The sequence below is a fragment of the Monodelphis domestica genome, chromosome 2 (genome assembly GCF_027887165.1).
Source record: "Monodelphis domestica isolate mMonDom1 chromosome 2, mMonDom1.pri, whole genome shotgun sequence".
Lineage (NCBI taxonomy): Eukaryota > Metazoa > Chordata > Mammalia > Didelphimorphia > Didelphidae > Monodelphis > Monodelphis domestica.
Window position 1 is genome coordinate 476,284,661 of NC_077228.1, and position 25,424 is coordinate 476,310,084.

A 25,424-nucleotide genomic window follows, 5' to 3' on the forward strand; every position below is an offset into this window, starting at 1 on the left:
ATGGGAATAACAGTTAACAAACTTTATTTCTACTATACTTACAAGGGGAGGAGAACAGATGCCAACAGAGAATGGTCTTAATGTATGGGCCCTGTTGTCCTCAGGCCAGGGCAGGACATAATGGGGAGGTTTTGAGATATAGAGCTATGATAGAGCTTTTGCATTCTGTCTGACAGTCCAGAGACCTTCAGGGTCCAAATTATGGTAACATTTTAGATAAAGAATTGCTTGATAGTCACACATCCCAAGGGAAGGTAGGCAGGATCAGTGAATGGCTTAATAAAGAGTGAGGATTGAGGGGCAGGGGCATACTGAACCTAATTTTATGTCCTGTGACAAGAGACTAGAGGAGGTTACTGCCCATACTCTGAGTTTATTGGCCTTAGCATATGTGTATTCTGAGGGCATAGGGCCATTTCAGTCAAACCAGTTTTAACCAGTTCAAACACTCAGTTCAATGGATAGTCCATTGTTAACTTAGTCCCTGATCACTTATATCTTGGAGAACCATTACAAATAGACAAAGAAATGAGTCCAAAATTAAATAATAATAAAAGTAAGTAGATTAACTATTGAAAATATTTCAGTCTTTCCAGTGACCCTAAAGGGAAAGGTAATAATATATATAGATATGTATTCACATAGCACTTAATATGAATATCTAATTTATCTCATAACAGCCCTGTGAGGTAGATGCTGTTATTATTCCCTTTTTTGCAGTTGAAGAAGCTAAAGCAAAAAGAAGTTAAGTGACTTGCTTAGAGTCACACAATTAGTAAATGTCTGAGACCAGATTTGAACCCAGTTCTTCCTAATTCTAGATTTTAGTGCTCTATGCACTGTGCTCTTTACTTATCTCCATTAGGGTATAATGCCATATGCTATAAAGCCTGTGCTAGTATGCAAGTCTCATCAGTGGCAGACCCAGGCCATTGTTTGTTAAGTCATAAACACCAACAAGAAACTTTTTTTTAATCAATCAATCAATCAATCAATCCTTAATTGACTTCAACTAACATATTTCTATCAATTAATCAGCATTTAGCACATTGCCTGGTACATAGAAATGTTTAATAAATATTGATTGATTAATTAATCAAAGAGCACTTGGCACTTGCTAAGTGGCTGGCTCTATGCTAGGAAATGAGAATATAAAATTATGAACAGAGCAGTCCCTGCCCTCAGAGAGCTTGCATTATATAAAAAAAATATAGCATCCACGTGATATACACGAGTATTCTTAAAATGAACATGTGACCTTCTTGCTTTTCCTCATGTTACGATATTTCAATTTGGGTTTTTCCCCCTCCCAGTTTCTTTCCCTCTATACCTAGAACAGTGATGGTGAACTTTTTAGAGACCTCTTCCCAAACTATACCATCACACCACATGTGAGCCTCCTCTATCTCCCCTTACCTCAGACAGGGGAGGAAGGAAGCAATGCCATTGGGCTGCTGGGCAGAGGGGTGAGTGAGGTAAGAAATGTCTTCATGTGTGTATGGTGAGGGGGAAGGAAGCAGGCCCCTCTGGCATGTGTACCATAGGTTTGCCAACACAGACTTATTGTCTACTTACTCCTTCCTCACCACTATTTTCTAAAGTCCTTATTTTTCTTGCAAAGCTTTACTCAATTACATCTTCTGCATAAAGTTTTTTCCTGATGTCCCCAGCTTCTAGTGCCTTCCTTCAAATTTTCTTTTATTAATTTTGTATATATTTTGCATATACTTACTTTGAATATATTTATATGGAAATATGGCTACTCTTATGGAATTTAAGCTCCATGAGTGTAGATTTTGTTTCGTAAATGCCAGTGCTGTTGGGTCCTTTGGGATACTTTCTTTGGGCACTAAAGTTTATGATTAGCCTTCTGACTTACATGTCAATCCTCAGCATCCCAATCTCTCTCCTTTTTTCAGGGTTTTGATCATAATGGTGACTGCATTATTAATACTACCAATATCTGTTTCCAATAATAACAATAAGAAGAACAAGAAGAAAACTAACTGGCCTTTCTAATGTGATTTATGATATACAATGCATTTTATATATATCAACTAATGGATTCTAGGAGCTTGTTTCATTGTCATAAGAGGATATTTCTGATTATCGTCATGGCTTTCTAAAGTCTCTGTGTTTACCAGTGCATTGAGTGTAACCTTAAATCTGTTTTGCAATAAGAAATCCCCATTTTCATGCTTGAAATATATTCATTATGCAACGGCATATCTACTTGACTTTTACTACATGTCTTTCAGGCCTATAAGTGAGATGATTGACCTTTACTTCCCTGTACTGTGAATTAAAAGACAGTACTGTGCTGCCCATTTGATATTTTCAGTCCTAGAGGAGTGACAATTTTGTCTTGTTTTTGTTGCAATATAACTATCCAGGTTGCAAATGGAGGGTCAACCTTAAAGCGTCAAGCTCAAATACTCAGGCATCATTACAGCCATTAGCTGATCTGTTCTATGACTTTTATTAGAATAAGCACAGGCCACTTCCTCTCTACAGAAAGCCATATCAAGATCCAGGGCCATAGGGTAGAAATAATTGGAAGACTATCTTAATATTGGGAAGAATCTCTTAACTGTTAAAAGCAGTCTGAAAATGAAATGTTGGAAATTCAGGAAACATGTTAGTCAACAGTGTGACATGGTGATGGAAAGAGTTGATGTGACAAGAGACTGAATGAAAAGAGTCACAGTACCCACAAAGAAAATGTTGATAATCCCTCTGCACTCTGTCCTACTCAGACCATTCTGGGGTACTGCTTTCAGTTCCGAGGGCTTCTTTTTGTTGTTGTTCAGTCTTTCAGGCACATCTGATTTTCTTTGTGACCCCATGGACCATAGCTATCCATGGGGTTTTCTTGGCAAGTATTCTGGAGTGTCACTACCTTCTCAGAGTGGATATAATGGACCCTATTGTCAAGCAATCAGAGATTAAGTGACTTACCTAAGGTTACACAGAAAGGAAGTATCAGAGACTGGATTTGGACTCAGATCTTCCTAATTCCAGGCTCAGTGCTCTAACCATGGAGCCATAGCTGCCCTTAAGCAGGACATGGGAAAACTGAAGAACAGAGAAACAACCATGATGAGGTGACCAGAGATAGTTTCAAAGAACTAGGGGTATTTAACCTAGAAAAAAGAAAGACCAGGACCACATTTGAACTCCTAAATAGAAATTGTTTCATTCTTTGTACTTCTATCCCAGTGCCTAGTACAATTCCTGACACAAAGTAGATCACTCAAACAATGCTTGTGGAATGATTGATTGATTGATTGAAAATAATTTTAAAGTGTTTGAAGGGTTACCCTGTGGAAGAGAGAGATTGGACTTTCTTTGCTCGTCCCAGATGGAAGATGAGCAAAGGATAGCAGAGGGGGTGATTTCTCTATTCAATGAAAACAAAAAAAATTTTTTTTACCAAATAGAGCTGTCCCAAAGTAGTATGGTCTGGCTCTAGAGGTAGCGAGTAAGCCCACCACCAAAATTTTAAGGGGAGTTTTATTTATTTCTTTTTTTTGCCTCACATGTCCTATATTATGTTTATTGTTGTTGCCTCCTATGCATTATACTTAGTGCAACCCCCATTCACTTGTTGAATTCCTACTTATCTTGAATAGCCGCATGCCAGTGCCACTTCTGAGAGCCGCTGTGAACCTAATAGTACAAAACAAGAAATTGGGTTTAAAATCTTGCCTGTGAGATAACCTGGCCACATGGCTGTGGGCAAGTAATTATGACTCAGTTTTCTCATCTTCCAAATGATAGATTACATTGCCTTTGAAATCCCTTCTAGCTATATTTTCATGATCCTATGTGTCTCCCATTTGGTAATAACCTTTCTGATTTGACTCTCCTTCTAAAACAATATTAATAATAATGATGATCAGGATGGTGATGACGCATAGCACATTTTAAAATTTAATCTGCATTATTAACATTTTCTCTATCACTTTCTTAAATTTAGAAAATCAACAAAACAATAAATCAAGCTGTGATTTGAAGCACTTGAAGATTTTGAAATGTAAATGCTTACACTGAAAATGAAATGATCAGCCCTGGGAACAGATATTGGTTAGCTCCATCACACATCTGCCTTCAGATTTTCAATAACAAATTATTTTGTAATTCCTTTAATATACTTAAAAACAGAAAAGTTTAGAAGATGAGGCATTTCTGAAACATGACAAATTCAATTTTTAAAATATGTCTATTTGTTTCATTGAAATTCCCAGATATCTCCTTCATTCTCCCCAACTCTTCGAGAAGACAAAAAGATTCATAGATATGTAAAAAAGTTATGTCTTGCTTGTTTCTATTTATTAGTTAAAATTTTATACAAATAAAATAAATCCAATTTTGGACATATTAACTTTGAGGTGTCAGAAGCCTATTCAGGTGAAAATATTCAAAAGCTGTTAGAAATGTGGGATAAGGTCAGGTTGAAAATGTGGATTCAAGAGTCGTCCACAATAAAGTAACAATTAAAGGTATATAAGTAGAAGAGGTTGCCAAAGAATAAAGTATTGGGGAAGAAGAAAAGATGGTTAAAGGCAAGACCTTAGGAATCTTACACATTGAAGGGGAAGGGTAAAGATGAATCAATAAAGTAGAAAAAGGATATTGGTCAGAGAAGTAGATGGTGAACCATGAGAAAAGCACTAGTTCATAATATTAAATCTGTAACCCCTGTCATATCTTCTTTCATACGTGATGTCCCACAGAATCTACTCTAAATTTGAGGGAATTTATAGATAGATCATCACTGATAAAACCTGTCCTTTAACTATTCCAATATTGTGCTTTACTTTCCTTACTCTGTGGTTGCCTAATTCCTTCAAATGAAATTAGACTTTCGCTTATACCCACTCCCCACTTCTAATACCTGATGAGCAATTCTATTTTGCCTCTAGTTAGGGGAGTCCTCCCTTTGGGGATAGATGTGGGAGAAGAACTTTTAAAAATACAAATGCCCATTGGGTATTAACAGAGCTTTGTTCTCACAAAGAAAAATAATGCATAAGCAATGGAGAATCATCAGATAATTATAGTCCATTTGGGAGGCAAGCCTTTCTTTCAATTTTTGTAAATAGCAAATATTCATCTCTCAATAATGTTTCAGATTTTATCTACATTGATTACAGACAATCAATGTCATCCCTTGCTCTTGAGTGACTCTTTCCTTCTTGGGTGATTGTCCAAGAAGTGTGAAGATTTGAGGTGCTTTTAGAGATCCTAAAAGGCTCTGGACCAAAATAAAAATGACACATAGAAGTACATCAATCCTAATAAAAGGCTTGCCTAGGACCACAAGCTCATGGCTTCTGTCTTAGCTGAGGAACTAATGTCTCTCCCACGGACGTGCTGGAATCCAGAGTCTTCCTTATACCTTAAGACCAGCAGAAAGAACAGCTTCAACAAATGAGATTACCCCTTTAGTACTTCACACCAAGTTTAAATCTCCTCCTGGTCAATAGGAAGCAGAGGAAGACTCTCTGGAACTGTTTTTCAGTGGGAGTGGGGAAGTAGGAGAGATGGAGAAGGAAAGAGCAAGCTTCTCCACTATCTCTGCCAAGAAAACCCCAAACTGGTTCATGAAGAGTTGGACAGGACTGAAAACAACCGAGCAACAAGTAGGAGAATCCCTACATTGTGTATGCACAAAAGGGTTCTACATAATGTATACATAAAAGGGTACTAGCACATGAGAGCCCACTCCTGGAAACTTGCACAAGGGACCCACATAAATGTTTGATATTTGTACATCTATGTGGGTCCCCTTGTATATGTCATCATGATTGGGATCTCATTGACCAGCCCTTCTTATGTACTTTACAGTACAACAGAAGTATGGGTCATCTTTGCTTTAAATTGCTTATACTTAATACTAACCTAATTCATCCAATATTTTTTATAGTTCTTTTAGGATTCTTGAAAATGCAGTGTGGCAAAGTATATAGAGGGTGAGTTTTGGAATCAAGAAGACCTCGATTCAAATCCTGCTTCTGACATCAGCTAGACATGCCATCATTTCTGGGCAAGTAGATGAACCTCTCAGTGATCCCAGGCAACTGGCTAAAATAATACATCACCAATGATTTGGGAACCTCTATGGGTGGAGAGAATTTACACAAGAAGAATAGCTAGCATTTGTATAACACTTAAAGGTTTGTAAAGTTCTTTACAAATATCCCTTTTGATTCAAAGTATCAAAATCCCTGAGAGGTAAATAGTATTTTTATCCCCATATTACAGATAAGGAAACTGAGGCAAAAAAAGGTTCAGTGACTCACCCAGTATCACATAACTAGTAAATGACTGAGACCAGATTTGAATTCAGATCTTCCTGACTCCAACTCCTGTCATATCCATTGTCCCATGTGTCTGCCTATAATGTTATATAATAGATATGGTAAAGAAACAGGCTAAGGAAAATCAAATATTCTACGACAACAAAAGGGAGATCATCCTGAGTAAATCAAAGGTCCAGAAAAAAAGGAAAAATAGTACCCTTACCAAATTCTTCCTAGGAATATTTTCAGTTCATTAATACTTCTGATCAGTCTTCATGGATGAAGGAAAACAACATACTGGAAGGCCTTTGTTGATCATAACTAGCAAAACAATTCAAGTTGCAGAATCATAGACCTCAAATGGGACCCAGTGCTTCCTTTCATTTGGAAAATTTAGAGGATGTTTCTTTAAACCTTTATTTTCTTTTCTGGAGCTGGTTAACAAAAAATTGGCCAACTAAAAGGAGGAGGGAAAAGAGAATGCAGCACAAGAGTGGTCTCTACCAAGGTGAATTGCTGCTGTTTCCCATCAGGTATTATCTATTTCTTCCACAGAAAAGGGAGAATTAGAAAAAAAGCTATTTCCCACAATTTTCCATACCACCCATGGGAGTCTAATTCAATTTCCTCCAGAATTTGGTAATGAAAACTAAAGAATACTGAAAAAAGGAGAAAATGGCTTTGCAAATTCCTCATTACCCTAGTAGAAAGAGATTATTTTGCACAGATTCAACTCTTTTCCTAGCCATAAAACTATCTATTTAGGCCAGTCAACTTGAAAACATTCTTAAAAAAACAAAAACAAAACGCCTACATATTATAGAAATTATAGTATGTTTAAAGAGACAATGATGTGTATTTTAGAAGTTTGGAAAGTTTGCTGCTCACATGATTGCTAAAAGACACTCTCAGAATGGTTACCCAACCTGCTGGTTAAAGTCTTAATGAATTATTAATAGGTATGAGAGGTCATAGTTATATTTTGTTATCAGACTGAAAAAAGCACTTATTTTGGGGATGAACTTACCAAGGTACAATATCTAGGGGTGTTTGGCAAGAAGGAAACCATTTTCTGGTTTATTTTCTTTTCACAGTCACAGGACCAGTGTTCAAACTCTGACACTGACATGTCATTATCTGTGTGACTATGTACAAATCATTCAACCTCTCCAAATCTCATTCAATTTCCTTATCATGAAGGGGTTACTTTAGATGAGATCATACTTAATTCCAAATCTAATTTTTCATAGAAAAAGAGTAGGAAATTGTTTGTTCCCAATTCATCAGGTGGCATTTTGTTCTATCGAGTTTGAAGGAAAAGCTTAGAATTCATCTTCATTTCAGATTGGAATCTCAAACTTGTTTATGAGAAATCATGTTCTTATTTTATTTTTCCATTTGGATTTAATGGACAAAAGTTATTTCAAATGGTTCTCTACAGAAGGAAAAAGGAAAAAAGTCTAGTAGCTAGCAATTGACCACAAGTTGCTAAATAATGTGTAGAATTTGGCCTTATTGATATTCTTTCTAATTACCCTTTCATAGGCATTAGGTTACTAGACCTCTTACAGTCATATTTCTGGAACTGGAGACAACACTGAATTATCTGTTTACTTTAAATAAATTAGAGTATGACAGTTCAGCACACCTTTGCTTTACCAAGGCAGCTGGAGTCATCCACATATCACCATTTGTCTTGAGCTCATTGCTAATTGGTCCTGTCATGAGGAACAGTGATCTCCACTGTTATGGTTATTCCATTACTGAGTTTATTACTCAGTCCCTATTGCCCAGCATGATCCCTCCCTAAGAAACAGAAATCATAAGAAGAACACTATAATATTTCATCATGATAATAAGCCTTGAATTATCAACCATGTGAGAATCACATAATTAGAATTAGAAGGGACTTCAGAGATTGCCTAGTCTAGTGTACTAGTGTACATTATGAATAAGGGAATGGCCAAGAGCAAGAGAAATCTGAATTTTGTAAAAGATGCCGCAGAAGAAGGGCAAATGGAACCTTCATAGGACCTGTGGGGGATGGGAGACTTCCATGAAGATTCAAAAGCATTTGGAGCCAGAAAGATCTTTTCTTCTTATCTGAGACTCTGTGGGGAGCTGGGTGGAAGAAGTACTCATCTCCAAATCCTTTTGCTTGAACTAAATGAAGATCTCAATTCCAACTGAAGCCAACCTTTGGGATAGAGACTATTTTTTTTCCCCTTAGGAGAACCCAGAGCATATTCCCTGGAGAGATTCTCCTTGGTCAAGCCTTCAAGAGTTATATTAGGCAAGAATCCTTTTTCCCTCTGTCCTTTCTTTCCTTTCCCTTCCTTTCATTTCCTCATTCCTTCAATAACCCTATACCAGAATAAATTAGATACTTTGAGTTATAACAGAAATTGATTCAGAGTCTATGTAGTAGGAGGGGCATTTCAATCCATCAATTTTGAAGGAAGCTGTGGGGAGTAGACGTACCCTTTATTTTGACTGACTGACTCTATTAGTAATTTCTCAACTCAGTGGAAGAAAGAGGAAGTGCCACATAGAACTCAATCCCCAAACAGCTGTTAACTGGTTCCTTCCTTTTCTAAGTCCCTCTTGCTATTACAACATGAAGCATTATTGGGGGTGGGACAGAGATGGGAAGGAGCTTACTACTTCTTAAAGCAGTCCCCTTAGTGTTTGGGGTAGATCTTTTGGAAAGTTTTCACTTATGTCAAGCCTAAGTTGACCTTTTTGCAGCTTTCACCTATAGTTCCTGGTTCTGCCATTTGGGACCAAAGAAATTCTAATCCATCATCCACAAAACAGCCCTTCAGATATATGAACAAAATTATCATGCCATCTTCCACCATCCGCTATTTTCTCTCCTCCATACTGACAGTCTCTAGTTCCTTCAACTAAACCTCGTGTGACATGGATTCTTTGGATGTGACTTTTCATTCTTCTCTAAATACTTCTCAAAATGTGAATGGATCTCCATCTGAAACAGTAATACCTAGAACTTAACTGGATATTCTAGATGTGATCTGGCCAGCTACTTAGGAATATTTTGGATGAGTACCTGCTTTGATATATTCTTACATGGTATTCAGGTCTGTGGCTAGTTGTGAGTTATGGTAGCATCCAATATCAAAATAATTTGGGTAGTTTGGTCTCCCATACTGGAATACATTATTAAATCCATAATTAAATCTGTTGTTAAACCCATAATTTCTATAACCATTTTGCCTGAATCCATTAAAGTGATGAAATTTATTGCCTTGGTTTCCCCTGGAGCTTTGTCCAAAGAATTGTCCCCTAAATCTGAACTCACTCATGAGATTACCAACTCTGTTACAAAGAAAACATTTTGGAGTTTGTATTGTCTGGGGTTGTAATTATTTCTAGATTGTCTATAAGTTTTTAGTGCAGCAACTGTTTATCCTGCACTTCACTGGATTTAAGTTTGTGTTTCAGCTCTCTGATTTCTCTGGTTAAGTTATCAATTATATCATTTTTCTCTTCTGATTGCCTATCTTTCATCTTGGAAAACATAGTTAACAGTTCTCCTAATTTCATCAAGACCCATATCAAACCAATTTGGGTAGATACTCTGAAAATAATTTCAGACCACAGGACATGCATTTTTCACAAACTGCCTGTAAATGTGATTTATGTTTTCATCTGTTAAAATATCCAACCCAATCCATTTTTTTTTTGCACAGTCAATAATTCTATCGGGGAAAGTGGAAGAAGTCTCTCCCACTTCCTGCTTTAGGTGCTCAAATTTAGACCAGGTTCCTGGATATCTGCAATTTTGCCTCATAGTTTCAAGTATTACCTCCTTGGCTGTACTTAAGTCTCTATACCCTACAAAAGAGTTAACTTCCCAACCAGGATCTTGACTTGGCCAATTGGTAATTTGGGGGTTATTATTAGTGTCCTGTATAATCTGCTATTTCTCCCTTTTTGTAAATAATTCATCCATAAGGATGTCAAGTCTAAATAAGAAGGATTGTAAAGCTTAACTAAGCACTTGAACTGCTTTACAACTCCCATTGGCTCTTCATATGTTGGAGTATTTTTCTTAAAACTGTCTATATCAGGTTGTGTAAACTTTTTGTGGCACCTGAGATTCACTATACCACGCTCTAGGGACACTATAGGTACCTCCCTTAAATGGAACATATGAGCTGGTTTGCTTTCTAATGCTTCAGTTTCCATTTCTAATTTAGTTGGTTTAACTGATTTAGTTGCACCCTCTAACTTAGTTGCTTCATGTTCTTTAGTTTCTGCCATTGTAACTTTAGCCTTGAGTAATTCCTCATATTGCGTTTGCATTCTATGTAGTTTAATCTCTACGTAGTTCACTTTTAATATTAGATCACTCTTTGCAGTAGCTTGCTTGATGCTTGCTTTTAAATGTTTAAACACAACTGCCGAAGATTTGATCAGCATGTAAAAAGCACATGATAAACAATAATAGTATAGGGACATAAGAGATTAGTTGTAAGAGTGTCAGTGAGAGTAATGGCATTAGAAAGTCATAGGAAAGAACATTTTGTACATATTCTGGTATAATAGTAAAAATGAAAGAAGTCATATCTAACAGAGAAAATCCCATGGTGGTTTTACATAGCGAATTCACCAGGTTTTCTGAGTCTTTATATCAAGTTGACTGGGAGATAGATTTTATAGCTACCTAGAATTCAGCTCACTGTTACCACACCTCACAGTGAAACTGTCAACTCTAGATGCTTCCACAGACCCCTTGCTGAGACAATGGCTTCAACTGCACAAGTTGTCAGTTGGACCCTTAAAATCAGATTGTTAAGTTCTTTGTCCAATTTACCTCACCAAAGTGTAAAAAACTAACTAGATAAATGGAAAGTTATAAAAATAAAATATTTATTGAAATATATATGAGGGTAACAAGGATTTCTAATTCTAAGGGATTCTAAATCCACCCAAATAAACTCCCAGGTTCCACAAGGAATTGCTTCTCCTGTATTTCACAGGCTACACCTAATCTTCCCTGATCTTATTAACCCAAATTTATGCTATCTAAATAAAAACTACCACTATTATCCTTATAATTCTTACCTTCACCTTCAAATTATAAAATAGCAAAGGCTAGCTGGTTGAGTCTCAACAAGAATCAAATTAGGACTCTGAGCCTTAACAGACTCAGAGTCCAAACCAAAGACCAGGTTTTTCTTTGGTCTTCTCAGTGTTTAATCAATCTATATAAACCACAATAGACAGTCAATAGTGTTTTCCAAGTTGGGAAAGGAAGACACTGAGCTCCTTCAGATCTTTCCCTCAGACACAGAGAGAGGCAAAGATAATACGTCCTCCAGCCCTGAGGGAGAATCTCTGAGAGTGTGTCTCTGCCAACTGCCAGAGAGAGTAATTGACATAGAAAAATGGTTATAACTGTCAACAATTGAAATTAACCCACTCTGTCAGCTGTGCTTCAAACTCCAATTTCTTTCTCAAGCCCGGCCACTTTACTTCTTATCTATAAACTAATAAAACAATACTTATTTTCTAATAATATCCTTACAATACCTAGAATTGAACTGGATATTCTAGATGTGATCTGGCCATAATGTGGTACCTTAGGACTATCACTTCCTTGGTCCTAGATGCTCTGCATTTATTAATACAATCTAATTTCAAGTTAACTTTATTGAATGTTTGTATTACACTGTTGATTCACATTAATTTTGTTGTCCCTATCTTGAATTTCTGCTACCTTTTGTAATACATACTGTGCTCCCAAGAAGCCTTGGAAATTGGGAAGAATTATTTTTAGTAATACCTGAAAGAATCAGTAGTTCAGGAATCATATTCTCTGATGTCTCTGTGTGTGAAGTTTTTAGGGTTTACAGTGAACTTTCAAGGAAACTTTTGACATATGTTTGATGGTTATTAGTATGGCTGGGCAATAGACTGCTTAGGGATACCCAGAAAGTTCCAAGACTTTTTATCCATTAGTCCTTATCCAAGAGGTCATTGGATCTTTAATGTGTATAAAGATTAAAAAAAAACTTCAGTTCAATTTAAATGACCATAGAAATGACACTGCTTTCCATTTTCCTGCCTTGGAAGGATGAAGGACTGTGTCAATCATCCTTCAAGAGAATCAAAATGATAATTATGGAAGAAAGAAACCACTTGGGCCAGGTTCTATCTGTGCAATGTCCATTTTCCCATTTGAGTTTTCTCTTCATATGCAAGAACTTCAGTTCTTAGAGAGCTACTTGAAACACAAATATAGGTAAAGAGACTTGCCCAGGGTTAAGTAGATAGTAGAACCTAAGGGAGGAATTGAAACCAAGTCTTTCTAACCCCATAATCAGTTTTCTCATCTGTATGATATACTGTGTCCAATATAGGCCCTTACTAAAATTAACAATATTTTTAGAATACTCAAATTTTATGCTACATAATTTCTTTTAGAGCAATGGAGTAAAGCTCTATTCAGAAGTATATAATAATATGATTTTAGCCTAGAGAAAAGGGGCAAACAGGAGATACACTAATTCTAGAGGCCTTTTTAAAAAATTCTAATACTCTATAAGCTTAAATTAAAATATATCTTATAGAAGGATATTGAGAGGACTCAAAATCAAATCTTACAAGGAACACTTGAAAGAACTTATATTTAGCCTGGAAAAAGGAAGTCTAATGTACAAGAAGCATGGCATACCTTTTCAAATATTTGAAAGGCTATTAAACAGAAGAGGTATTGGACTTCATTTCCTTGGGTTCAGTGGCAAAACTAGAATCATTGGGTAGAAGTTATGGCAAGTAGATTTTTCTCAAGCATAGGAATTTCTTATCAATTTAATCTGTCAATAAATAGAATAGGTTGCCCCAGGAGCTAGTGAGTTCCTTGTCAGTTTCAAGCAGAAATTACATAGTGCGGAATATTATATGGTGGATTCATGCTTTCATGGAGGAGTTGAACAAGATGACTTTTAAAGCCTTCCACTTCTAGGGCTCTGTGATGTCCATCAGTGGTCAAAAAATGGAGGGGCAGAGATAGTACAATGGAATGAACAATTGTTCATGTCCTGTCCTCTTTTCTTAACTATCTATTTGACCTTAAGGAACACATCTGTGTTGGCCTTAAATTGACTCATTGTGGCTGGTTGTTGACTGAAATATGGATATATCATATAACAAACGTAGCATATAGAAATATCATGGTATCACATTACATGGTAGTTATTGATAATATATGTGAACAGTCCATTCACACAAAATCCAATGCCCCATTGGCATCTGCACATAAGGTAATATATGAGAAGCAATATAGAATCATGGAGAGAGGGCTGGTATTGCAGTTGGGAAATCTATATTCAAGGCTTATGACTATGGGTAAATCACACTCTCAGTGCTCTGGGAAATGTCTTAAAAGTTATAGATGAGTTACTATTCTTAGTTATACATACATGTTATTTTCCCATTAAAATATACTCTCCTTAAGGGCAGGAACCATGAGTTTGTTTTGTTTTTGTCTTCCTTTGTATCTCTTCATCATTTATCACAATGTCTTGCACATAGAAAGCATTGGAAATGCCTTCAGAGTGACTGACTGAATGGATTGATTGACAAAGTTTCCATACTAAGAGTTCCTAACTCTAATCAAATCACAGGTCCATACCAAAGAAGGAGTCGGTTACTCCTCATAAGGTTAATGGTATTCATAGTGACACCTCCATATAAGGGAAAGCTATCTAACAATAAAAGCTGTCCAAAAGTAGAACAAACTATCTTTGGAAGAAAGAGAATTCTTTATCCCTTGAAATCTTTGAGAAGAGGTTGAATGGTGTATTAAGGGATTATTTTAATAATAATTTAATAATCCCCTAATACAATGGCCACTTTTCAGTAATATTTCAGGAGAATCAGACTAGATGACATTCCAATACTAAGATTCTTTTATTATAAAAGATTTTCCTACCAGGCATAATCTCTCTACAAATAATAGCTATATTTTATGATGCTTGAAGTACTTTTCCCCACATTGGCCTTATGAGGGACATGGTGCAAGTATAACTATCTTCATTTTATAGAAAGGGTAATCAAGGCTGAAAATGTATTATTATCATACAGTGTTTACCATAGTAAATACTTTCACAAATATTATCTTGATTGATTTTGACAGCAATTTTGTGAGGTAGACGTTATTATTACCTCTATTTTATAGTTGAGGAAATTGAGGCAGAAAAATGTTAAATGACTTGGCCAAGGTTACTCAGCTAGTATCTGAGGCTAGTTTTGAACTTAGGTCTTCCTGTATCTAGGTCCAACTTAGTTTTGGACTAGAGCAGATCTAGAGTGGGTTTTCTTTCCTGCTTTGTGTGCCTGGGGAAATGATAGTCATGAGACTGAATAATGAACCTGTCAAAGAAAAGGGACCAGCTGAATAGATGCACCCTCCACCCACATAAGAGCAGGCTTTACCATGATAGGAAATTAGAATAATCTCTAGCATTGCAAAATCCATTCTCTCCCATTGGAGAGATGGGGTGGGGGTGGGCGATGATGAATGCTTTCAATAAAAGATTTCAGTATGTGATCAGAATAGGATGATGACAATCAACTGAGCTGTGGAAAATGGAAGAACATTTCTAAATATAGAGCAATATTGTTGAACCTTGGTGTCCACTTTCACATGCTCAGCTCTGACACGGCAGTCATCATAATGACTGAGAAAGTGAACCGGGAAGCCAGGCTTTGTCAGCAGATACAGTTTCTGGAGAAATCATATCTTGGTTTAGTGCCCAAGTTAATCTCTCCAAACCCCTCCCTACCTCCAAAGTTTAATTGATTAGAGAGAATTTTCCCTACATAAGGATGACCAAATGAAGCCATTTATCCCTCTATCCAACATTCAAGAGTAAAATCAATACCTTTCTGGTTTCTTATACTTATGAGCTACAAGGGAAGAGATATGTGCTTTTCGTAGGCTCATCTAACACATTATGATCTTTGTTTTTATGTTGACTTCACCTGACCCCCTCCAAGTAGACTTTCCTACCTCTTATTCATTCTCATATCTTCAAGATCCATCTCAGGTTCCTCTCATTCTATGAAGTGAAACTTGAAAACTCACTTTCTGGCTTCCCATACCATATTTTGTTTTAAGCAATGACATAGATCAGAAAAAGTATAAGATCTGGGGTCTAATGACTTGGGTTCAATTCCTGCCCCTCCCTCATATTACTTTTGTGATCTTAGGCAAGCCACTTCCCTCTCTGTAAGCCTTAGTGAGTTCAGTAAGGGAGCAAGCAGAAATAGTTTTCAAGTTTCTTTGTAAATGTCTTAGTCCATATACACATTTAGTCATGTTTTGTCTTGCTTTGGTCTGTCAGTCAGTAAGTTTATTAAGCATCTATTTTGTGTGGCAGTTACTGTTAAGTGCTAGGAATACAAAAAGAGTAAGAAGACAATCCTTATTCTCTAGGAGCTCATAATCTAATGGGGGAGGCAACAAGCAAACAAATATAAGGAAATTATATACCGGATAAATAGATGATAGAGGGAAGACATTAGAATTAAGAGAGTTTAGGAAAGACTTCCTATAGAACCCAAGATTGTAGTTGAGACTTCGAAGAAAATCAGGAAAGTCAGGAGGAAGACATGATGGTGGAGAGACAAATAAAATGTCCAGAGCTGAAAGACAAACTGTCTGACTCAGAAAACAACACTGTTACTGGATTAGACAATGTGGCAAGGAAATGAAATATATATATATATATATATATATACATATATATATATAATAACTGAGGAAAGATGAAGGGAAGGTTAGATTATGAAAGGCTTTGAACATCAGACAATTTTCTATTTGATCCTGGAGGTGATAGGGAACCACTGGAATTTATTGGGGAGGGGCATGGCATGTTTGGACTCATACTTTAGGAAGATCACTTTGGTGACCTAAGAATGTATCAGAATGGGGAGAGATATGAGACTGGAAAACCCACCAACAATCTACTATTTTCATTGATGTCTAGTTTGCTTCTGCCAATGTAACTTAGCTCCTGAAGATAGGGGGCATAACTTAAGATACCTTTTTATCCTTTATAATATCCAGAATAGGGCTAGACAGATTATTGATTGGTCAATGGAGTCATGGGACCTAAATTTAAATCTCATTTACTATCTGAGTGAGGCTCCTTTCATAAAGGAATTATTTCCATCTTTGCATTTGTGTCCCCACTGCTTTGCACAAATCCTGACACATAATAGGGACATAATAGATACCTTATTGATTGATGGCAACTCACCCTTCCTAAGCCTCAGTTTCCTCATCTATATAATATAAGAAGTGGGCTAGATGGAAGAAGAACCATCTAGTTCTAAATATATAATCTTCTGTTCCTCCCAATTGAATTAAAAATTCATTTGGATGCAAGCAGTGCATACAGGTCCTGAAATCAATAAATGATTTGAGTGTTCCTTTTGCTTTGTTGTTTTTTGTTTAACTTTTGTAAACCTCCTTATGCCCCTGTTCTATCTTTAGGAGCATCAAAACATTTCTTTTATGTGATTGTCAAATTTCAGATGTCAGGCAGCTGGAAAATCCTTTTAGTATTGAATAGGTTTTTTAGGTTTCTGACTTCTCACCCATTGCTGGAGAGTCTGTATAGTTCATTCTAGGTGAACTTTATACATAAACTAAAAGGACAAGTTTAATTTTCCATAGGAAACCTTGGGGTATTCAGTACATTATCTTATGTAAAGTATTTGCTAAGTACAGGATAGAAAAAAAGTAAAAGTGACATCATCTGTTTTCAAGGAGTTTACAATCTCATTAGAGATCTCCATGTCACTGTTTTTCTTTGTATATCCATCCCTGTTTCTGTCTCTTTGTCTCTGTTTCTTTGTCACACACACACACACACACACACACACACACACACACACACACTTATGCTCCATGTCAATAATCAAATCAGATAGAAAGGGCCCAAACAAGTGATTCTGGATAGTAGAGTCACTGTGGCATAGAAATAAGCATAGTTCATGGCATTTCTTGGAAGCCACAGACTTAGATCATTTGTTGCTAGAAAGGTTCACTTTGTGACCTTCATCAGAAGTTACATAGGGGCAGGAGTTTGCTGGTAAATGTTCAACAACCAGCTTTCAGAAATGTGCAAAGGACACACTTTTAAGTTCAATCTTCATTTTTTTCTCCATTAATCACTTTCTCAAGTCTAGTCAATCAAGAAAACAATACATTTACAACTGATTTGTAGTGTTTACTAATTCATAACGTTTCAAAACATCCTAGAAATTGAACAATCAACTCTCAAGAGCCAGTGTGAACTGGTTTCAGCACTTACCTGCTTGGGATTCATGGTTAGACTTTTGTTGTCAGTTTTGTCTGCCTTTTCATGACTCGATTTGGCTTTTTCTTGGCAAAGATTCTGTAGTATCTCCTTCTCTAGCTCATTTTGCAAATGGGAAACTGGATTTACCTGCAGTCACGTAGCTAGTAAGTATCTGAAGTCAGATTTGAATTCATAATGATGATTCTTCTTGATTTGTTTTCAAGGTTCTCTATCCACTGTGCCCACTTAGTGACCCTATCCACCTAGCTATGAGGGAACTTAGAGATCATTTTGACCAACCCAGTCATTTTACATTTTACACTACATCATCCTAGTTTTTCTCTTTCTTGTGCCCTTATTTCCTTATCTCTGATGAAAAGCAACATGGTAGAGTGAAGAATGTATAGGATTTGGTGGCAAAGGACTTAGAATTATATGCCTGATTCTATTACTGCTTATACCTGTGTGACTGGCCATATTAATTAGCCTTCTGCTTTCAGTTTTGTTGTCTTTAAAATGAAGAATTTGGACTAGGTGGCCTGTAAGTTTCTTTCCAACTTTTAATCAGTGTTCACAGGATCAAAGTACTGTAATGATTTCTTTTTTATTATTAATTAATTAATTAAGAATATTTTCCATGGTTACATGATTCATGTTCTTTCCCTTCCTCCTTCCCTCCCTCCTCCTTGTGTTGATGAGCAATTCCACTGGGTTGTACTGTAATGTTTTTTAAAAGGCAATAATGATGGTGGTTTCTACAGTAGGATTATATCCCTTTTTTTAATGTTAGAAGCCTGGAGCACACCTAGGTTCTAATTCTGCCTGTACAAATTAATATCTGTGTAATCTGATATAAATTGTTTAACATTCCTGGACATCAATTTTCCTCATCAGTGAAATGAAGAGACTAGGCTAAGGGAGCTCTAAAGATACTTCTGAATCTAAATTTATGATCGTGAGCACCTTAAGGTCCCTTTCAATTCAGAAGTTATTCTTAGTAAGTGGGGGCTTCAGACTGGAAATGTCATGTGTATTCAGTGACCTGGGAAAATTTTGTGAAGGACGGGTGAACTTTGGCTGGTTAATAGCCAAAGGTAGCAAAGAATATGAAGTCAGAACGAATGTTCTCTCACCCCCATAGAGTTATATAGGGTGGAATGTACTGGTAACCCCACTAAGCATTTATTAGCGTGGAAATAACATTAGTAATTACAAGATAAAGAATTCTGTTTACAACTAGTGTTCCATCCTTTGTCTCCATATTGAAGTCACAAGTAAATCCTTCAGGGTTAAGCTGCTTTCTCTCCATTGGGGAATTTCAGTCTCAGATAGGATGCTAAATTATTATAATCTGTGATTCTACTCCTAGGATTTCAATCATAGACAAAGCTATATAGGAAAACACTCTGAAATGAAGGGATCCAGGGTTGGCTAGAAAGAAATCTCACTACATGTAACATAAAGTTTTGAGACTCAATTTATTCCTCAGCATCACCTGCATCAACCCTCCCCTTCTCTTTGTGTCTCTCCCTCTCCTTCCCTCCCCACTGCTCCTCTCTTCTTCCAGCCCCTCTTCTTCCTCCTGTCTGTTTCTGTCTGTCTGTATCTCTGCCTCTGTCTCTGTCTGTCTCCCTGTGTCTATCGCTCTCTTTGTGTGAGTGTGTGGGCACCTAAGGGTAACCTTCACAGGGTGGGAAGAGAACTTTCTCCTTCAGGAATGTTTTAAAAAATATCTTTTGTGAATTTGTTTAGCATTTGGATTAAATTTCCAAGCAGAGTGAATATGATTTAAATTTCACCAATGTAGCCCATTAAATTTCATCCCCAAACAACAGACAGTATATCTCCTGTATGATGACTTCCAGCAGGCCCTGAAGAAAGCTGCAGCTTAGGTTTTACCCAAGGGAGCAATGAGTGGGTAGACACCAATGAAGGTCCTTTTCCTTTTGGTATAAGTCAGCTTGGCACCTGGGATTCTGGCCTGAGTAATATTCTTAGCCTGTGCATGTGCTCCATGCTGGTACTTATTGGTCAGTGTTCTGAGCTGGTGGCAGGGCCCCAGGAGAGGAATCATTAAAGAAATCCACTCCAATACTTGATGGGTAGCTGCGTTTACCATTCTACTAAAATATATTGCTATTTTCCAGTCCAGGGCATCTACTGGGAGGAAGGGGGGGAAGTACCTAGCTTTGTCTATATAAAATTTGATTTTCTAGTCTGACAGTGACCTAGATTCCCATGCAAGGGGAAAAATGAATTAAAAAAATCTAGTAATCATTTTTGTTTCTGGCCCTGACCATCCTGGGTATTTTTATTCCCTTAAGAGCACCTGTATTCACAAATGCAAAGAGGCAGCTGTATCCTCCTTTTTCTGTGTACATATCTATATACACACTCATTATTTTGACCACCAATTTTTATAATTCTGAAAAATATGGTTTCCTTCTTTCAGAACAGTTGGCCAACCACTCAGTGAGGTGCAATTTATGGCCTGCTGCCTCAACAAATAGCACGTTGGCCTTTGCAATTTTTAGAGTCAAAGATGGTAGATATAGTAACATTTCTGTAGGAATTGCATATTCTGTTGTTACTGCTCATATATCACCAGCTCGCTCACAGGGAGAAAAGGCAGGACCTTTACGAAAAACTGCCCAATGTATGCACTGCTTATGTCTTGATTTTCCAGGACTCTAAGCATTTTCTTTCAGAGAACGTCCCTAATTTCTGGAGCCCTTTGCGGTAGTCCCCTTTGCCAGGATCAGAAGTCAGATTCCAGCCTCACTGTATGAGTTTGAGACCTTATGGAGAAGTAAAATGCTTCTACAAGGGAATTCCAGAACTTGGTTTCATCCTGGAGACTGCAATGAGAATGCTCTGAGTTTATTGGCTGTTTGATGTTATTGTTTATTTGTTTGTTTTTCAAACTGTAATAATGTTTGACTATCCATCTTAACTTATATTTGATGAAGAAAAATAAACCATCAGAATAATGCTGGACAATCTGACTACCAGGTTTGCTAAGTCTAGGGGACACCATTGCTGTCTATTCTCAAGCAAGCTTCCCAATTTAGACATAAGCAAACCTAGAAACTTTTAAAGTCAGCTGCAATGGAAAGGATGGTGGATTTGGAACAAGAAAGCCCAGTTTCCAGTCCTGATGCTACCACTTCCTATATATTTGACCTCAGGCACAGTTCTGTACTTTCTCTAGATCTCAGGTAAAATGAGGTTGGACCCAATAATTGCTGAGGTCCCTTCTGGCTTCAAATCTAAATCTGTGACCCTAAAGTGTTAATCATTGTGGACACAACTTGGAGGTGCTGAGACAGTGTTGTATCCCGCACCCCCATCCTCAGTGCGTAGAGGAAATGTCTTTTACTAAAGGGGGTAGTTGACTGGAGCCATAATGGCTGCTGAGATGACACCTTGATTTGAAATGACACCCTTGTCTCTTCTTTGCTAGGTGCAAGTGTAACCTTCACGCCACAGTATGTGTCTTTGACAACAATAAATTGTCTTGTGAGTGTGAGCACAACACTACAGGCCCCGACTGTGGGAAATGCAAGAAGAATTATCAGGGCAGACCTTGGAGCCCCGGTTCGTACCTCCCCATCCCCAAAGGCACGGCCAACACCTGTGAGTAGATTTGCTCAGTAATGACATTATTAGTGCGAAATAACCTAAGCTATGGTACGGTACTTCTTATTGCCTTCTCACTGTGTGGATTGAGTCCTTCCCTTGCAAAGGGCACATGAACACTGGGATTCAGTTTTAGCTCCTTGCAAAACCTCATCAGTTAGTACTCTGTTCAGGGTCTTTGGAGCTGCTCAACCTGTCCCCACCCAACTCACTGCGGAAGGATTGAAATCACTGAAGCATCTTTAAAAATATTAAGCATTTTTTTTTCAAAACCTCAGTTTCGGGATAAAATGAACTCCTTTGCTCCCACCCAAGATCCTGCTTCAATCTAATCTACCTTAGGCCCCTTAAATCCCCTAGGTAGGGGTCTTTAATCTTGTATGTGTTGTGGACACTTAGCAATCTGGTGAAAGCTAGACACCTTTTCTCAAAACAATGATTCTAAATTCATAAAACAAAAAATCAGGATTTTAGAGCAAAGCAATCATATTAAAATACAGTAATTTATTTATTTATTTTTAAACCCTTACCTTCTGTCATGGAACCAGTTCCATAACAGAAAAGTGGTAAGGGCTAGGCAATAGGGGTCAAGTGACTTGCCCAGGGTCACACAGCTGGGAAGTATCTGAGGTCTGATTTGAACCTAGGATCTCCCATCTCTAGGTCTGGCTCTCAATCCACTGAGCTACCCAACTGCCCCTAAAATACTGTAATCTTAAAAATGGGCAGCTAAGAAGTTCAGTGGATAGAGCACTGGCTTGGAATCAGAAAGACTCATCTTCATAAGTTTAAATCCAGTCTCAGATACTTAATAGGTATGTGATTCTGGGCAAGTCACTTAACCCTGTTTGCCTCACTTCCTCATGTGTAAAATGAGCAGGAAAAGGAAATGGCAAAGCATTCTAGTATCTTTGACTAGAAAACCCCAAATGGGGTCACAGAGAAATGGATATGACTGAAAATGATGGAACAACAAAGTTTTTAAAATCTTTCACTGAAAGATTCTTTGGGTTCTTTGCCTTCACAAGTTTCAGTTCCTATGTTAGGGACATAAGAAAAAGCTTTACTCCACCCATTTCTGTTCTCCTTTGCACTGTGCTACAACCTAAATTAGCCCAGGGATAAGTCCGACTGTTCTTCATACCCTAGTAGACAAAATTCCAATCCATTGAAGTCAAGACCTGAATTTAGGTCTTCCTCGATCCCTACTAGCTGTTTGACCATAGACATACAGCTTACCCACAACTCCAAGGAACCCTGAAAGACAATACATTGTAGAGTACATCGCCCCATCAGTGAAAGGGATCTCTATTCTCGGAGTTCCCCACATAGATAAAACTGCAAGATCTGACTCCCCCCGCCCCCCCCCCAAAAAAACAGAAAAACAACCAGAACCTCCCACCCCATCCCTACACACATAACCTGTGGCGGTCACATTGAACTCTTGATTGTATCATTAAAGTCCACATTTGGATATAGATGATGACTATAGCAGTCTGGGAAGGAAAAGGACAACTCTTCTCAAAAGGACAACTTCTTCTACCCTTGTGTTTAGAGGAGTCCCACTGAAACTCCCATCACTATTGATTGCTGGGAAGGCAATTCAATCTCCCGTGCATCAGTGGGAAAATGGGTGTTTGAAAGCTCTAGGAAACAAGGGAATACCATCCAGAAGTAATGGCCTAGCTGTTTAGAGGGGTCAAGTAGCTCCAAAAAATAGAAGTTTGCCCTATAAAAAAGGGAAGAAAAGGCAAGGCTGACAAAGTGCCCCATTTGATGGAGGGGGGGGAAAGCTATTTAGCAACCATTGGGTGGCGGATGTTGTTTTCAAATGAGAAGCTGAAAACCTTCAAGTAACAGGTCAGGTTAAGAATGTTATTATCATCTTCAAAGTAGCAGGTGTGAGAATCAAAACTTTTAAAAAATTTAATCTAATTTAAAAATTAATATTTCAGAAACTGGAAACTTAATGAGTTAAGTGTAAGAGTAATAGACCAAGTAATAAACTGTGAAGTGTAGGGGCATGAAATTATGATAAAATCCCCACAAGGCAAGAAAAGATGAATCTTCAAAAGGTAAACAAAAAACCCTCTACTCTGGAAGGGTATTTTATTTCTTTTTATGAAAAAGAAAAAAACTGAAAGCCCAGCTCATGGAATTACTGTTAAAGCTCTTTTGAGCACACATGTTGATTTTTCAGGATGGGTGTGGTGGTAGATATGTTTCTTCATTTCTTTATTAATCCGAGGTTCAGGAAACTTTCTATAAATGGGGATCAAAGATATCTGGAACTACAAAAGGTCAGTGAGGGGTCATTTAGTAAAATCCCCTGAGGTTGCATGTTTAGTCTCTTTTCTGACAAGTTTTTCAGCCCAGAATTTAAAACTTTCTGGAGAGTATTAAATAGCCTTCCCCTTCAGGGAACACTGATGTTCTGGTTTCTCAATGGTGGCAATAGAGGGGAAGAGGGCTTCTGAGAACAAATTAATGGTAAAGTCCATGGGCACCTTTGGGGTTTCTAGCTTGATGTTTTCTTTAAATGGACTTTATAGTCCATTATAACCCCTGACCTTTTTTTTACTATAAAGCCGTTGCCTCAATTTCTTTTTCTAGTTCTCTAAGTATTCCCTGATAGTTGATCCACTACTCTTTTTAGCCCAACATAAAGTGCTACAGTTGAAATCAAAATGACCAGAAAAAATACATTTTATATTCTGTGTGATCCTAGGGCAGTTTAAACTCTGAGCCTATCTCCTCTGTAGTAAATTAGACCCCCAAAGTTCACAAGATTATTATAAGGACCCAATGAAATAAAACATTTAAATAAGTTGTAAAACCTAAACATGCTTTAGAAATTCCAGGTTTTATCATTTAATCTCTGAACACTGCCAGAGATGGGAATCCCAAGGTTTTTGAGGCACCCATTCCAGTGCTGAATAGCACTGACCATTATGATTCCTAAGTCTTAGCTGAAATTTCTTTTTTGTACCTTTCTCTGCCTTAGTTTTTAACAGAAGTTAAACCTATTCCCATTTCCACTTGGGAACCTCTCAATCTTTTGAAAAGAGAAGCATAATGTAACTGAAGGGTTAACAGCCTGTCATGATGTGTAGCCCTGATTGAATTCCTTTCCAGTCTTAACTCCAATACTAATTCTCTGTGTGGCCCTGGACAAGTCATATGAACCCTCTTGTACTTAGTGTCAATAAAATGAGGGGAATGGATTTAATGACACTAATATCCCTTCTACTTCTAAAATTCGGTGATTATGCTGCCTTCTCTTTTTTATGATAAAAAGCATTAGTTTCTTTTGCCCAATTCCCTCATTTTCTTGTTAACCCCTCCCCCCCAAATTTCTTTAGTTTGAGGAGGGAGACAATTTGGATCTTATAACTGAGGAAAACATATATTGGAAATTGTTCTTATGTATAATTGGGGAAACAAAGTATCGGAATAAAACAAAAAAAGACTTTAGTTTGCCAATGTTCTAGTTACAAAATGCACCCCCCTAGAGAAAAGCATATCTCACTCTAGCTTGTTATATACTTCTTAAAAAAAGAGCATCAAAATATTATATTGTCCTGTAAGATGAAAAAAAAATTAATAGTACAAATTAACATTGAAGGCTTTGAAATTCTAACTCTGCTACTAAATACCATATATACCACCAAATAGATTGTATATGACTTAGGTTGTATTAAGAGAAGCAGATTTCAAAAGTAGAAAAGATGATCATAGCCCTACTCTACCATGCCTTCCCAAGAACCTATCTAGACCATTGTATTCAGTTCTGGGTCCTACAGTTTAATGAAATGTTTATGCTGGAAGAGTGTCCAGAAGAAAGCAACAAAGACCATGAAAGGCCTTGAGTCCATGTCATATGAGCAACAATTGAAGATTGAAGGTTGTTTATCTTCAGAGAGGAGAGAAGAATTGAGGTGGAAAAGATAGTAGATGTGTGTTACTTGATCTCAGATGGAAGACTAATGAGTGAAAGTTGTAAAAAAGGGAATTTAGGCATAATGTTTAGAACAATTTCCTAATAGATCTTTTTATTTTTATTTTTTTAACTTTTAAACATTATTTTATTTAGTAATTTTCAAAAGGGAATAAGCTCCCTCAAGAATTGGCAAGTTCC

The 25,424-nt window shown here is 37.2% G+C and overlaps 1 protein-coding gene across 8 annotated transcripts in view; it reads left to right on the forward strand.

The window, feature by feature from the left end:
* NTNG1 (netrin G1) overlaps nt 1-25,424 on the forward strand; it is a 473,391-nt gene that overhangs the window by 339,504 nt on the left and 108,463 nt on the right. For all 8 annotated transcript variants that reach the window (XM_003340406.4, XM_056819153.1, XM_016429054.2 and 5 more), the window contains exon 4: nt 21,111-21,283. In XM_003340406.4, the coding sequence (XP_003340454.1) occupies nt 21,111-21,283 (173 nt within the window). The remainder of the gene's footprint in view (nt 1-21,110; nt 21,284-25,424) is intronic.